The sequence below is a fragment of the Tursiops truncatus genome, chromosome 20 (assembly GCF_011762595.2).
Source record: "Tursiops truncatus isolate mTurTru1 chromosome 20, mTurTru1.mat.Y, whole genome shotgun sequence".
NCBI classification, from domain to species: domain Eukaryota; kingdom Metazoa; phylum Chordata; class Mammalia; order Artiodactyla; family Delphinidae; genus Tursiops; species Tursiops truncatus.
The window spans coordinates 27681081-27695698 of NC_047053.1; the positions used below are offsets into that span (position 1 = coordinate 27681081).

At 55.1% G+C, this 14618-nt stretch overlaps 1 protein-coding gene across 5 annotated transcripts in view; it reads left to right on the forward strand.

Moving 5' to 3' along the window:
- MSI2 (musashi RNA binding protein 2) overlaps positions 1-14618 on the forward strand; it is a 389780-nt gene that overhangs the window by 335031 nt on the left and 40131 nt on the right. For 4 of the 5 annotated variants that reach the window (XM_033847266.2, XM_033847265.2, XM_033847267.2 and 1 more), the window contains one exon: positions 4307-4381. In XM_033847266.2, coding sequence (XP_033703157.1) covers positions 4307-4381 — 75 coding nt within the window. Of the gene's footprint in view, positions 1-4306; positions 4382-7962; positions 9394-14618 lie in introns of those variants that run through there. The other variant, XM_033847268.2, reaches the window with a different exon arrangement.

Consider the following 14618-nt stretch of genomic DNA (forward strand, 5'->3'; position numbering starts at 1 on the left):
AAGCTTCACCCTGCGGTCCCAGAAGTGGAGAGACATTGCTGACCAGCTGAAGAAAGCCAGAGGCATTCTAAGCAGCGCTGTGAAATCCTGACCCAGTGTTCCCCAACATTAAGCCCCTCGGAAATGAAAGCAAAAAAAAAATTTTTTTTTTTGTCTGGAAGGGATGAAGAGCTCTAATCTGCTGGCTTTCACTGATCAGAAGGAGATTGGCTGGAACATAGAGCCGCATGCCTAGACTCATTTGTAATTTCAACTGGGATTTGTCTTTCCCCAAAATATCTGTTTGAGGTCATCCCCAAGGAGGTCTCCATTTGTTCAGCTGTTTTCTAGTGAACAGAGGAAACTCAGAATTCAGCTTTTCATTTTCCATCTAGAGCAGCACAACGCACTAGAACTCTCTGCGATGGTAGAAAGGTCGTATATCTGCACCGCCCAAGATGGTGGCCGCTAGCTGCGTGTGACTGTTGAGCATTTAAGATGGGGCTTTTTATATAATTTAAATTAAATTAAACTTTAATGGGACAGCACAGGTCTGGAGGAACCCCTGCAACTCCGGATGATTCTGGGGCCCAGCGTCCTTGTAGACTATGGCCTGGAAAGGGCCCTTGGCACTTGGTGTCGCATCTGTATGCAGACCTCACGGAGCCACCGTGGTGCTCCAGGCAATGCTCTGCACGCCACGCAGCAGATGTCACACGCTGGCAGCTCCCTGGATAAACAGCCCCGTCTCTTGTCTCTTTCAAGTTGGGGGCCTGGTGGGAGCCGTTTTCTGTGACTCTTCAGTAGCTGAGTAACAGAGCCTGGAAAAGGATGAGTCATGTGCAGACATCTTCTAGGGTTGGAACAAAGATCTAGAACCACAATTCTGAGAATTCCGCCAGCATCCCAAAAAGGGGGGTGCCCCAAATGAGCCAACTGGCAGCTTCAAATTCTCTTGCTGATTTCTGATTTTTTTTTTCCCCCACAATGGAAAGCCTGTCTGCAAGAAAGGTGGTCATCCAGGCAGAAGGCTTGGTTTTTTCCTTTTTTGACAAGAGATAATTACTGTGGGCTTGATCGGGCACCCAGAGTACTGGAGCAAATAAATCGTGCAGTGGCCAGTGAGGGAGGGGCCCGGCTGCTAATGGAAGCGGTGGCCGGATCGTCTCAACGTGATGTGGCCTGATGGAGCGCCCGCGTGGGTCGGCTGTAATGTGCTATGGATACGCAGCCAGCCGGTTTCCCCCATGTGGCTGGGGCTGTGAACCGCTGGAGCAGAGCTGGACTGCACAGCAGTAAATGAAGAGGAAAATTGAAGTAATGTTGTGTTATAAATTTATGATTTCATCTGCCCGCCCCAGAGGATGTTCGGCGATGGGGGGCGGAGATAAGAGCCCCCCCTCGGGCAGATGCCAAATTCTCATCTTTGTTGAACAGGAGACAATTTTGACATGCCTGGGAAGATTGGGGTGAGGCCCCCAACTGGGGTGAACTTGACCATGCTTTTCCTCATTCCTGGTGAAGACTTGCGAGTGTGCCAGGAAGTAGGCAGATACAATGGAATCATACTGGTGACTCGAATCAGGGAGGGACTGGGCGTTCCACCACCCTCCACCCCACCCACCCTGAGGGAGTCTCGAAGGTGACACATGGGCTTAGGTTTTTGCTGTCACGTTAACACTGAAATATTTAAGACCCCCAGCACTGAAGTTAGAGGCAAGGGAATCATTTTTCACTAGGAAAGCCCTTGGGCAGCAGTGACTTGGCTGTTTGCATATAATTCATTAATCAATATTGTTGAAATCATGGTAAGAAGTCTATTGCTGAAAGATCTGATTTGATAGCAGGTGATTAATTTGGAGGAGAATTGGGCTGGCCAGCCATGAGATAAATACCAAGGAAGGAGCCAGTACGTGTGTGTCCACTTAAGGCACCCGAGTTCCCGTCTCTGTCCCTATACTTTGTCCCTCTGTCTCTCTTTCCCCGTTGGGTGCCAGAGCTCAGCGACTCACTGGGGTCTGTTCCTCTGCAGTCAGGACAAAGCCGCGAGGTCATCCTGGTTGGTCTGGGCATCACTTTGTCAGCAGGGCACCAAGTGCTGGGAAATAAACTCGTGCAGAAAGAGCAAGCAGGAAGACCCTTGTGGGGTGTAGACAGATCAACTGGCCAGTGAGCGGTGACTGCAAGTTTGGAAAGGCTCTGGCCGAAGCGAGGGAAAGGAGCCACAGCTGGTCTCTGAGAATTGGGGCCCATGCGCACTTCAGGGGACCTGCAAAGCTTTCTACAGATGGCAAGACTCAAGCTCCCAGGAGGAAGGGAAGAACCCCGATGACATGGCCTTGGGCCAGAGGCAGGGCTGGAACCCATCTCCTGATGTCTAGTCCAGCAAACTTCTGTCTTAGGTCTGATGACAGATCTTCTGGTCAAGGTGAAAGCTGTGATACCAACAAGCAGGGGAAAGTGAAGGTGGGTGGGTCCCATTTCTGGACCGCCTTCAGCATAAAAGCGCTATGAACAGGCAGCAGGAGGACCCGCAAACTCTAAGTCGTGATGCTGCACCCAAGCTGGAATTTAGTGAACGATCCTGGTGTTCAGCCGTCACCTGCAGGGTCAGAAAATGCTTGTGACATGTGAGAATCCACCTGGAAGTGGCTGATGAGACCCCAGAGCCTGGCTTCAGGGTGTTTAAGTTGCTGTATGGAGCCGCAAGGATACATGTGGAAAGCCGCCACTCACGGGCCTTATGGTTGGAGGGCGTGGAGACTGTCCTAAACCTGCCCATCAAAATGCTTTCTACTAGCGTTTTGGTGACAAAGCAACAGAAATAACTCTGGCTGCTATCGACAGTAAAAGAGGTTTTTGGAAGGGGCTTGGGCAACGGACAGAAGTGCCAGGAAGGCCGGGGAACAGGCAGGAACTGGGGAGCCGGGCGGTCAGCCAGCAATGACCTGGTTAGGGGGCCACTGTTGCCACCAGCGGACCCCGGGCTCTGCTGCTGACACCAGAATAGATTCTGAACCGGCCGCCCTCCTCTGCCCCACTGGCACCTGGAGAAGACTTGCACTGGCCCAGCCCGGGTTCACAGTCTGCTTCCCAGCTGCCAGGCTCAGCAAGAGCAGGAGGGAGGCCTTTCTGCTTCCATGATGGGAGGCAGGCCCGTCTCCAAGACTCAGACACAGAGAAGGGGGTTCAGGTGCTGGGCAGCTGAAAACAGCCACAGGCGTCCCGCTCAGAGGTCAAAGCAGAGGTCAGGCTGGCAGCGGTGGTGGTGGTAAAGTAGGTGGCAGGCTGGCCAGGGTGGTATCTTAAGAGCGTGAATGGACTGAGTTTCTTCTATATGGAGCAGAGGGAAGCAAAGGGAGCCTGGCAGGCTGGGAACGGGGCAGCCATGGGTCTGCTATGGCCAGTGGAATTTCCATCCCAGAAGGCTACCCCAGCCTTCTTTGTAGCCGAACTCAAGACGTCAGGATGTGAGGAGTGAGGGTCTGAGTGGGCACCACGAAGGGTAGGGAGCTGCAGTGGCATCTCATGGGGGGTTGGTAACTGGTAACTGATCGGAGACGACCACAGGGACGCCAGAACTTGCCAGTTCTTTCCTCTGCACCCCATGCCCAGTCCAGCAGCGGTTTCCACAGACACCCCTCGGTTAGCCAGCACCCCCAGGTGATCTGCTGAGACGGGCGCCTGGAAGGAGCGTGCTTGCTGGGAAATGCCCGTCGAGGCTTTGGGTTCCTGTTTGTGGGGCACATTTAGCACAGCCAGGCCGTCCCTGTTCTCCCAGGGCCTTGGGAAGATACGGTGGAGTGTCCCTGCTTGGACGTGGCTTGGTCCCTGCGTCCCCCGGGCCATGGCTCACTGGGCCCAGTGTTCTTCCAGAGGCACGGAGTCAGCCCCTGAGTTTTGCCCCTAGACTGTGACCCCACCCCGCATTCCTTATGCTCTGTCCATGGTGCTGGCGAAGGACTTTAATCTCCTACTGTCAATAGCCTTAAGGTAAAGTACATACAGGGTAAGCTGTGCAAATGTCAGCGCCCGGCGCTGGCCGAGGGTCTGGGGCTAACCTGTGGCATTTACTCTGCAGGTTCAAGAAAGTGCGTGGGCTTTGGGGGTCTCTCGGCCCAAATACGGGCTAATCACCAGCAGGCTGACAGCAGTGCCCCAGCCATGGGCGAGGGGTGACCCAGGCCCTGGGTAAAGACCCCCACGGGAGACAAGTAATTTTGTGGAGGAAAATAACTCGGACTGTGTCTCACTCCCGCCCTCCCTCGGACTCCCGCAACCTGAAGCAGCTGCACTAACCGACGTGGTCTTTCTCTCTGTGTTCAAGGCTACCCCAACTTTGTGGCAACCTATGGCCGCGGCTACCCTGGATTTGCTCCTAGCTATGGCTATCAGTTCCCAGGTGAGTGGCTTTGTCCCCCAGGGCTCTGGGGACATGGGAGGTGGGCTGCATTGGGGGGGAGGGGGACCCCTAAGGAGAACCAACTCATGCATACGTCCATTCACGAAATGACCTACAGGTGCTAAGTTTCAGATCCACTTGACCTTGTATCCAGGTCAGGATGCAGCCCAGTTTCTGATTAACTGAAGTATTTCACTGGCTGAGAGTGGCTTGTAGGGGGAAGGGAAAGACAGGAGCCCTACCTCTGCTTGCCCTCCGTTTTCTGAAACCTCTTCCAGGTTCTCTCTCCTTGGGGAGGGGACTGAACTTGGGGCCCAGGGTTTTCTGTCACCCTGTGCCTCCCCAGCATTCACGTGCCTTGCTGTCTGGACCTCACCTTCCTTCCTCCCCTCGTCCGGCTCCGGTGCCCTTCTGCCATGTGTGTGGGGTGTGCTCTTGGGTTTGGGTCTGCTCTCTGTCCTGAGTGATGGTGGCGGGGGGTTGGTTAGATCCTCCCTTCCCTCCATGTGGGCGTCAGAGACTCAAGGCAGAGCGCCCGGTGATACCCACTCACGTGCCCAGGCTGCTCTAGCTTCCGTGTAACCGGGAGGCCTGGGTCTCTCACCTGCGGGGCAGCGGGGGCCGTGGTCCTGCAGGGATGGGGGAGGGGCGTGAAGGAAGTGATGATTTATGGGGCTTGCGTTTCCCTAGAAGCGGGGAAGCCAGCCTTCCCCAGACCTGGAGTACAGCAAGAGTGTTTTGGGGTGCTCGGGGGTGTCTGTGTTCTAAGGACAGCTGGGGGGTGTAGAGAAGATGCTAGGAGCAGAGTTCTGCCCTCTGGGCTCTGTGTCTTGTCAGGGGCCGCTAGGGAGCTGGGCTTCCACTCCTGGTTGGTCATCCTCCTAAACCCGGAGGCCTGAGCTGCAAGGCGGCAAGGCGAGCAGGACATGGCCCTGGGGGGACGGCGCTCTGAAGGCAGTGGAGGGCAGGGCGTGCGGTGTGCGAGGGGCCGGTCCCACCTGTGCCTCAGACTGAGCTTCGGGTGGGGAAGGGGCGTGTCGGGGGAGGTCAGGAAGCATGTGGGACACTGAGAGCCATGCTCTGTGGGGGACAGATCCTCAACCAGCAACAGAAGCCCTAGGCTCTTGTCCTGTCTGCCCATGGCCGTAGGCAGGTCACCCAGCATCTCGGGGCCTCTCTTCTGTTTTCTGGAAATGAGGGGTTTGGGCAGGATGGTCGCTGAGGTCCGTGCACCTTTCTGATAGCGGGGGAGGCGGAAGAGAACAGCAGGTACAGAAGCAGAAGTTCAGGTGGAGGGGGGTGCGTGGGGGGACTTGCCCACAAGTGTGTCCCCTGGGCCGGGTGGTTTCCCCACCAGGGTGGGCCCCTCAGCTGCCCCAAGGGAGCCCTCCGCACCGCTTCTCTGCTGCACGTGGCAGCTCAGGTGGCCACGGGCCTCTCCAGGCAGGACACCAGACGCCACAAGCTGAGAAGCCAGCACCGGGCCAGGCACGGTCTGCACCTCCTCTAGATCTTCCCTCTACGGATGGGGACCCTGAAGCCTGGAGGGGTAGAAACCCTGTTCAGGGGGTCACAGCCAGTAAGGGGCAGGGCCAGGACTGGGACCCAGGTGGCCTGGGTCTTAACTGCCACACCCCATCATCTTCCTAGCATCCGTCTGTCCAGCACAATCACACTAGCCACATGCAGCTACTAAGGTTTACATTTAATTTAAGTAAAATTAAGTAAAACGGAAAATTCGGTTCCTCGGCCACACTAGCCACGCTTCAGTTACTCAGCAGCCACGTGGCTGGGGGCTACCGTCTGTGCAGAATATAAAACGTTTCCATCACCGCATAAAGTTCTGTTGGATGGAGCTGTTCCGGAGCCTACGTGAAGAGCTGTGTTATGATGAGGGGTGCTTGGTCCCCACACGCACGTGCATGCGTGCACTGCCTCTCCTGGAGAGACCTTGTGTGTCACCATCCCCGTTCTCCATTCCTTGCCTGTCCTGCTCAGCCCAGAAGCTGGTGGTAGTTTTGGGGAAGCCTTTCCTCTCCTTCCCTCCCCTACCTTCCTCCCCAGGGGATAAGAAGATGTGCAGGGTCACACATCCTGGCTCGGTGAGAGTGCCTTGCTGCTCTGTGTGCTTGAAGCCTACCTCCCTTCACAATCAGGTTGCCATTGCCCCCTCAGTGTAGCACTAGTTCCAGCAAACAGTTAGGGATCCTAACCCGGTATAATTCGGGGGACTCCTTGCTCAGGCCCCCGTCTCATCTGAGAACCTGCCCTCGGGGCCCCATGAGCCAGCCCGGGAAATATCTGGTTGAACTGTGTCCCAGGGACCTGCATCCTTGGGTCTGCCCTAGATGGACATGTATGCAGGACAGACAGAGATGCAAGAGTGACCAACCGAGGCTGGGTAGGATGAGATGGGATCCCCCAGGTGCCTAGCCCTTCACCACAAGCCAGGGCTTTGGGAACAGAGCCGGGGGGAGGGTGGTGGTAAAGGGACATGGAATGGGCTTGGGGTAACCTGCCCCTGGAGGAGTGGCCTCCTGTGGAAAGGTAGCTCTGTCTGCTGTCCGGGAGCCTCGAGCGGCCGAGGATTCTCGCACACAGAGCCCAGGTACCCCTGTGGTTTTCCAGACTCCTCCTGGAGCCTCGGCCTCAGGGGCAGGGAAGCTTTGCAGCGTTCTGACCTGAGTCTCTTGCCCTGTGCCAGTAAGGAATGTCTTCAGTGGATCTGGCCGGGGGGGCTGGGGTGCAGAGGGGTGACCCAGGGGAGGGCAACCCAACTCTGCCCTCTCCTCGCCCCTATCAGGGTGGCTCTGCTGACCCCCTCCCCATGCCTGTGAGTCAGCGACGTCAGCACAGATGATCTCATCACCGCCAAGCTGCCCTGGCGTCTTTTCTTCGTGGTCTTCCTTTTCCATGTTCTCGGTGGTGCCCACTTCACCCACTGCCCACCTCGTCTCTCTTGTGATGCGTGTACCTCCCGCACCCCTCCCAGCCCTTCCTGAATCCATCCTGTGGGGGGATGCAAAGTAGCTAAGAGCAGCGGAAGGACACCCCCGTCCTGGAGGGCTGCTGAGGGCTGCATCCTGTGTGTCCTCGCCACACGCCGAGTATCCTGCATCCCCTGCAGGAAGGCGCCGCCTCTTCACCTGAGTTGGCCCTTCCTGTGAATCCCCATCTCATCTGCTGGTGTCCCTGCCTTACCTGTGTGACCTGGGCTTGCTGCAGACCTTCCTGGTTGCCCAGTTGGTGTTAAGAAATGCCTGTCTCTGCCCACCTTTAGGCTTCTATGAGAATAAAGGAGAGCTGCTCCAATAAAGGGGGCTATGGGCTTCAGATAACTGTTCGAGTGGGAGTAGTTCTCTTCCAGAAAGACTGAGTGCCGACCAGCCACCGTGGACGTGGCTCCTTCCTCCCAAGCCCAGATGGTCCACCGCGTGCCCCTTACCCCCAGCCCAGCCCTCGTGGGTCGGTGAGGGGACTGGACTTATCACGATCCTGATCGGTGGTCTCCTCTCTTTTTCCCCCTCTGGACCCTCGTTTCAGTTCAATCTGTTAATTTCTGTTCTTATTTCACTTTGCAGACTACTTGCCGATTTCACAAGACATAATTTTTATCAACTAGCTCTTAAGAGAGGCATAACAAATTGGGGTTTGCTACCATTACTAGAGAGAGGACACAGTCCCTGCCGGGGCCACCCCGCTGCTGTCAGTGCCCACTGAACACTGTCGTAGCTGCCTGTTGGAATGAATGTCCTTTTTCTCATTTTTAATTCTTGGAAAAGACTCCTGTCCTCAATGCTTCTTTCAGTTTTTTAAAAGCAATTTTATTCTCCAGTCCCCTCCCAGTTTGCTTCTCATATGCACTGTGGACACCTCCCCCACGTATTCCACCTGCCACCCTCCCAGAATGTCATGGGGCCGGGGGGAAACTTCTCACAAACTTTGTAGAGCCTTCCTCAAGGGCATCTAGGAAGAAGGCCTCAAATTATTTTAAATAATCACCAAATAGGCTTGTTGGGGCATTTCATGGGTGAGCTCTTAAGTGCTGGAGCCCACAGGGGTTGGGGATATGTGACTTGGAGCACCTGTGTCCTGTGGCGGACAGAACCAGAAGTGAACACACACACACACACACACACACACACACACACACACACACACAGAGAGAGAGAGAGACTATTCTATAAATACTAATGTGAACGATCTAATCTGGAAGAAAAATTATATAAACATTATCTGGTTGTCTTTGTCTTTGGGGGCCAGTCCCTCAGTGGTTGTTGCTATAAGAATGCACATCTGTCTTCGGGAAGGGACAGTGGAGGCACCCAGGTGCTGCCGCATCTCAGGCCCTGTGGGCCCCGATCCACACTGCGTCCCTCTTGCCCTGGCACCTCTGCCCTCACCTCGCTGCCTACTGGCCTTGCATTCCCTGCTGGCATCAAGGGCCTCTTGGCCCACTGGGGTCAGAGGGCACGAACACAGAGGGTCTGTCCTGATCAGGTCGGTACCCCTGATGGTCACCCCCAGAAGGGCTTCCTTTCCGTCCACTTCCCCACTCTCTTGGATTAACGAAGTACAGCTCAGTTGGGCCCTCAGGAGTCACCCTTGTTCACGCTCAGGGTTTGTGAGAAGTGACCTGCGTGCTTCCGTCGGATGCATTCAGTCCATCCTCTTGAATGTCAGTGTCCTTTAGACCCAAGCTGTGCAGTTGTGTTCATCTCATTAAAGATGCTTGATGTAATCATTGGTTCCTTTCCTTTTATTTTCCCTCAGGCTTTTTCATGAGTGCTGTTTTTTCTTTTTAATCTGTATGGCTTTTTTCCTCTTTATTTTGTTCTGCTATGAATTGCTTTGCTTTGGTGAACTTGTCCTAGTATATGCTTGCCTCACAGACGTTTTAGCCGTTGTGAATTTTCATCTCTGTAAATAGTTCGTCTGTGCTTCTCCCTGTTGCCGTTTTATTTTTACCCCTGTAAGCAACTGAGGTAGAAAAATAAATTGTTTACCACGGACATGCTGTGTGCTGCCGTCTCTTAGCCCGACAGTGTCCTGCTCTCGCTCCGGGGGAGGTGAATGCACTGAATAACCAGCACCAGTGACAGCCTAGCGCGGTTTCCGAAAGCATGCGCACTGCCCCTGGCTGCCGCCTGCCCCCAGCCCTCCCTGCTTCCTCGTGTCCCCTGCACTTGCTCGACGTGGCCCTGTCCTTGAGCCGTGGCCGAGCGTTTGCATGCAGCAGCTGCTCGGTCCGCTCCCGTGCCCCCTTCCTCTGCCATCACCCCCTGCCCTCGAGTGAAAATGCCACCGAACACCTGGAGCCCCTCGCGTCTGTGCACCAGGTGTGTGTGAGCCCGTGCACGCACTGTGCACACCTGCCCACGCGTGGTTTGCACGTAGCTTGCTTTCCTAACTCCCCTGTACGGTGCAGGTCCGAGGAGGCGCCTGTGTTGCTGGACATGAAGTTAGAAGATCTCATTTCCAGGTCACTTGGCCACGTAGTAGCCACGTGACCTCGAGCAAGTGACTTAGCCCTCTGAGCCCTCGGGATTATAACAGTGCCTAGTGAGTTAGGTTTTTAGAATTACCTAGGGTGATGTGTATATGCGAACATGCCCTGTAAATTGGTGAATGCTATGCAACTGGAAGTTTCAGAAACAGTGGGCACTGGTGTTCTTATTCTACCACCCTCCAGAGTGGTTTTCTCTTCCTCGTCACCCCCAACGAAGCTGCTTGCTGGGGGATCTACTTATCCGTGAAAGGAATGATTGAGAATCCCCAAGGGAGTTGCTGGGACTTTTTGCTTCACCCCTCCTCTTCCCTTCCTCCCTCCCCATGTACTGATCATCAGGTACCAAATATCTGGACGTGCATAAGGCTATAGCTCCTTCAGGATGCTCACAGCCCAGCCGAGGGAGACAGCCAGTGATCAGACCCACCGAGCATCATGGGACAGGTGCTTAGCTAGACAGAGGGAATCTCTCTCTGCTAAGGGCACAAAGACAGGCTGTTGGTCCTGCCTGGTGTGACCCCACTACTGGGTCTTACAAAGTCAAATAAAATTAGCTGGGTAAAGAAGAGAAGGAAGTGTATCCCAGGTAGAGAAATGACATGCTTAGACACTGAATCAAGTATTTTTTTTAAAGAAAGAAAATGCAATATAATAATACCTAGGCAAAATAAGAATTTGTTTTTTCTCTCCAGTGTGGAAGAAGCCTGATGTGGCTCCACGGTATCAAGGGTCTGGGTTTCTTTGATCTTTGTGTCCTATTCTCTTCAATGTAAGACTCCATCTTATAGACTAAGAAGGCTGCTCAGGCTCCAGCCATTACGTACTCATCCCAGAAGAACACATCTCTTCCCTTTAATAACACTTCTTAGAAGTTATGTGTGGCACTCTGCTTCGATCCCGTTGGTCAGGCCTTAGTCACATGGCCACTTTTAGCTGCAAAGGAACCTCAGGAATGTCTTTATTCCTGGTAACCATGTGCCAGCTAAAAACAGGGTTCTGGTATTAAGGAAGAAGAGTGAAATATTTATTAGGGGACACTTAGCAATCTCTGCCACAAACCTGAAAGGGGCTGCGGTGCAGGTCCCAGGGATTAAGAGCAGTTAATGGGATGGGGGTGGGTCAGGGGAGACAAGGTTAGAAAGGGGGGCAGGTTCCAGAATTCACATTTGATCCACAAAACACATGAAAAGCCCTTAGAGGATTTTAGGTAGAGGAGTGATGTGGTCAGATTTCCAAAGTGAGTCAGAAGGGGTTTGGGGCGGCGGGGGTGGGGGGCAGTGAGGGACCCATGTGGGTGAGTTCAGAAGAATGCTCCCCTCTTTCTGCACTGCCTCTCCTCCTCTCTGCCTCTTCCTCTCGGGGCTCTGTTCCTCTCCCCCTGCCTCAGGTTGGCTGCGGCCCTTTGGGGGTCTTTCAGCTCTACTGGGACAGCAGGGTTAATGCAGCCCCAACCGTCAAAAAAGTGTCTGAGCCACAGCCTTGGCTACTGAAGTGACCTCAGACACAGGGCGCTGGGGGCAGCCAGGAGAGTCAGGCTAGCATCCCTGGCTCAGCACTGCCACCTCCCTCCTAGGATGACTGTGTGGGAACAGCCGGGTGGTACAGGTTCCAGGCGGGGAAACCCTGGGACTCTGGTTCAGGAAGTACCAGTTTGTGTTTCTGCGTCCTCAGTGATGGAAAGCAGATTTCATTCAGGTGCTGATGTTGACTGGCTTCCTGGAGCACTGGCTTAAGAATGATCTTGAGGCCAAGTCTTAGCTCAGCAGAAAGGGAGCGGTGGTTGATTGGTGATGCCTGCATGGTTGCTGGATCCGGAACTCACAACTGCTCACCACGCATTTTGCCTTCCATGTCTCCAGTCTAATGATGGATGGTTCTCAGGTGCTGGTTCAGTTTTGGTCCTTCTAAAAGATGGTCATTCTGTTCCACACCGAGGGAGGGGGTGTGGTCTGAGGAGAGGCGCCATAGCTCAAGGATACGCTGTTCTCTCTGGCGGAGAAGCTGCTGTAGTCCATCTTCAGTTGTGGCTCTGCGGTGTAAGCTTCGGTCACATCGTCTAGTCTTTGAGCAAAGACCAAGTCTTAGTGGTCTGTCTTATCCTGAGGGCCGTGGCTTGAATGTGGAAAGAAGAGGGAAGAGGGCCCGAGTTTTTGGAAGGGGAAGGAGTTTGCCTTATGCCAGATGACTGGGGGAAGCAGCCCGGGGCAAGGGGCTGCTTCCTGAGCTCGCTCACACCAACCTGTCAGTTCCCTCCGGTTTACGGCACGCGTGACGTGTTCAGACGTGCTGATAGCTGCCACGCCAAAGGCCTGGGGCCCTGCCTGGATGGATAACCTGGGCCACTGCAGGGAGCGACTCCAGAGGCCTTCCGTCCACCCCTCCCCCAGCCCACCCACATGGTGGAGACCCTCGTGCTCAGCCCCCACTCGGGAATCCTGTGCTCGTACTCCCACCAGAAAAAGTGATGCTTTTTCTGGTCAAGTTCTTGAAGAGAGAGGAGCAGGCCTCCCTCCCAGCCTCTGTGACTGTCAGGGGAGGCAATTCCAGGGCCACTGTGGTGGAATCACAAAACCAGTGGCCACCACTTCACTCGGGTGTCTGTTTAAACCTCAGGACTTTCCTCTGCTTAAGTTTGGAAGGGGCTCTTTCCTCACCCCCTACCCCAGAAATGCCCTCAGGGGGAACCCCGGTATACCCTGACGCGGTAGGTCCTCAGCTCTGCCAGTGCCGCCTGGCTCGGGGCTTCTGCCTGGGTTCCAGAACGGAGCCCTCCCAGCGAGTGATGGCTGGCTCCTGACGGGTAGGGGAGCCCACCTTGACATGCCAGGATGGGATGGTCGGCTCCCCAGGCCTGTTGACATGTCCACAGTCCCAGGCGCCCACAGCTAGATGTTTCAGCACTGTAAACAGAAACGCTCCCTTGTAAAGGGAAGCCCCACCTGACACGGCAGCCCGCACACATCTGCTTCGTCACCAGCCCTCTAATCTGCACCTCCCTCCAGCCCAGAGCTTCGTCTCTAGGGATTACCCCCTTCGCAGATTGGATCCACAGGCAGATTTGCAATCACAAGCCAGCGCCTCCTGTGGCCAGCCCGCTCCCACGCCGCCTGGCCCTGTGGGCACTGGGGGCTTATCCCTCATTTGAATATTAAAGCTTAGTCAGGACAATGTAGCTGCTGCTTTAAAAGAAAATGAGGAAGTAAAATTCTGCGGCACACCCCTATTCTGGCACGAGCTGTGCATGGGCCGCCCTCCCATGCTCCTCCCGTCGCATAGAAAATCAGGGGCTGACGCTATTTCCAGATGATGAAAGCAGAGCGTGGTGCCTAATAGGCACTTAATAAATGTTTGCGGAAATGAATCGGAGCAGTCTGAATGGATGGGATTGCGGGTTTCACTTTCCATCAGGTTTCCATGCCTCTTGAAACTCCTCTGCATGAAAAAGGGAAACGTGACTCGGGGTGCCAAAGCCAGAGACCCCGGTTCTCAGGAGGGAAGTCGGGAGACTGAGTTCTTGTCCCCAGCTTGCTGGGACAGTCAGGCCACCTCTGGGCCTCAGTTTCCCCATCTGTCCAATGGGGCTATTGATCTCCTTGTCTTATCCCCTTCCTCACAGATTGTTGAGAGGGTCACTGACCAGGCATTAAAACCAAAACAACAACAACAACAAATAATAGAGTGTGAGATTATAGGCAGACGGCAGTGCCAGGCCTGAGGGATGGGCAGCTCATGCGTCTAGGACAGCCAAGGACAAACCAGAAGGCCAAGATGGGCCCCCATTCCCTCCTTCTCCCCAGGCTGAAAAGACGAGCAGAGTCCTACCCCGAGATATCTTCCCTGAGTCCAGGTCAGCTTGGATCCCCTGCCTCAGAGAGACCCAACCAATGGGGTCACTGCCTGTGCTGCCGGTGCGTTCCGTTGGGGGTGGGCCATGAGAGCGCATTCTCGGTAGTGTGCTGGACAGTGTCATCAGGACCTGCCGGGGGCTAGATCCTCTCTGGGCATTGGGAAGGGATCCTGATAAAGCGAGTGAGGAGGCCAGAGCCTGGAGGGGCGTCGCACAGGCAGCCAGATGTATCCCCCTGTGGTCTGACAGGGGGGGAGGGGTGGCAGGGTTGGGGAGTCACTGACTGCCAGCAAAGCTTTCAAGAAGGGGCACCATCTGAACTGGGTTTTGAGGTGCAAATAGGAGTTTGCCATGCAGCCAGTGAGGGAAGGGTACTCCACGTCCAGGGATTAGCAAGTGTAAGGGCCCAGAAGCATTACGTGGCTTCCCTCCCTGGCGTTCCTACCTCTGTTGATGATTCTGTGGCCCCCATCTGGGCAGGTGCTGTCCTATTACCTGGGCCAGGACAGCTGGACAACAGACTTTAGCACTGAAAAGCTGATGCCACTTCTTCCCAGACCTAGGGAATCACGGGCAGACACTCTGTGAACCAGGGGTGCTGTCCCCACCGTTGCCTTAGGCTGTTCCCTGTCGGATTGCACTGAGCTGGCCCAGTGGGCCCTGGGCGCTGGCTGCCCAGGGCTGGCTTCCTTTGAGGCCAAGAGCCTTGCCCAGTTGCAGTCACCTAGAGAAGGACAGGAGAGCGAGAGTGCAGCTGCTGACCCCCCTCGGAAGCCCTGCCGCCCTGCTCTGAGCCCGAGCAGGCCTCAGGGCAAGCCTGAGTTTGCAGGGGGGGGTGTGGGGCCTGTCCTGCATCTCTCTTAGTGGAGCTGGTTTAGGGC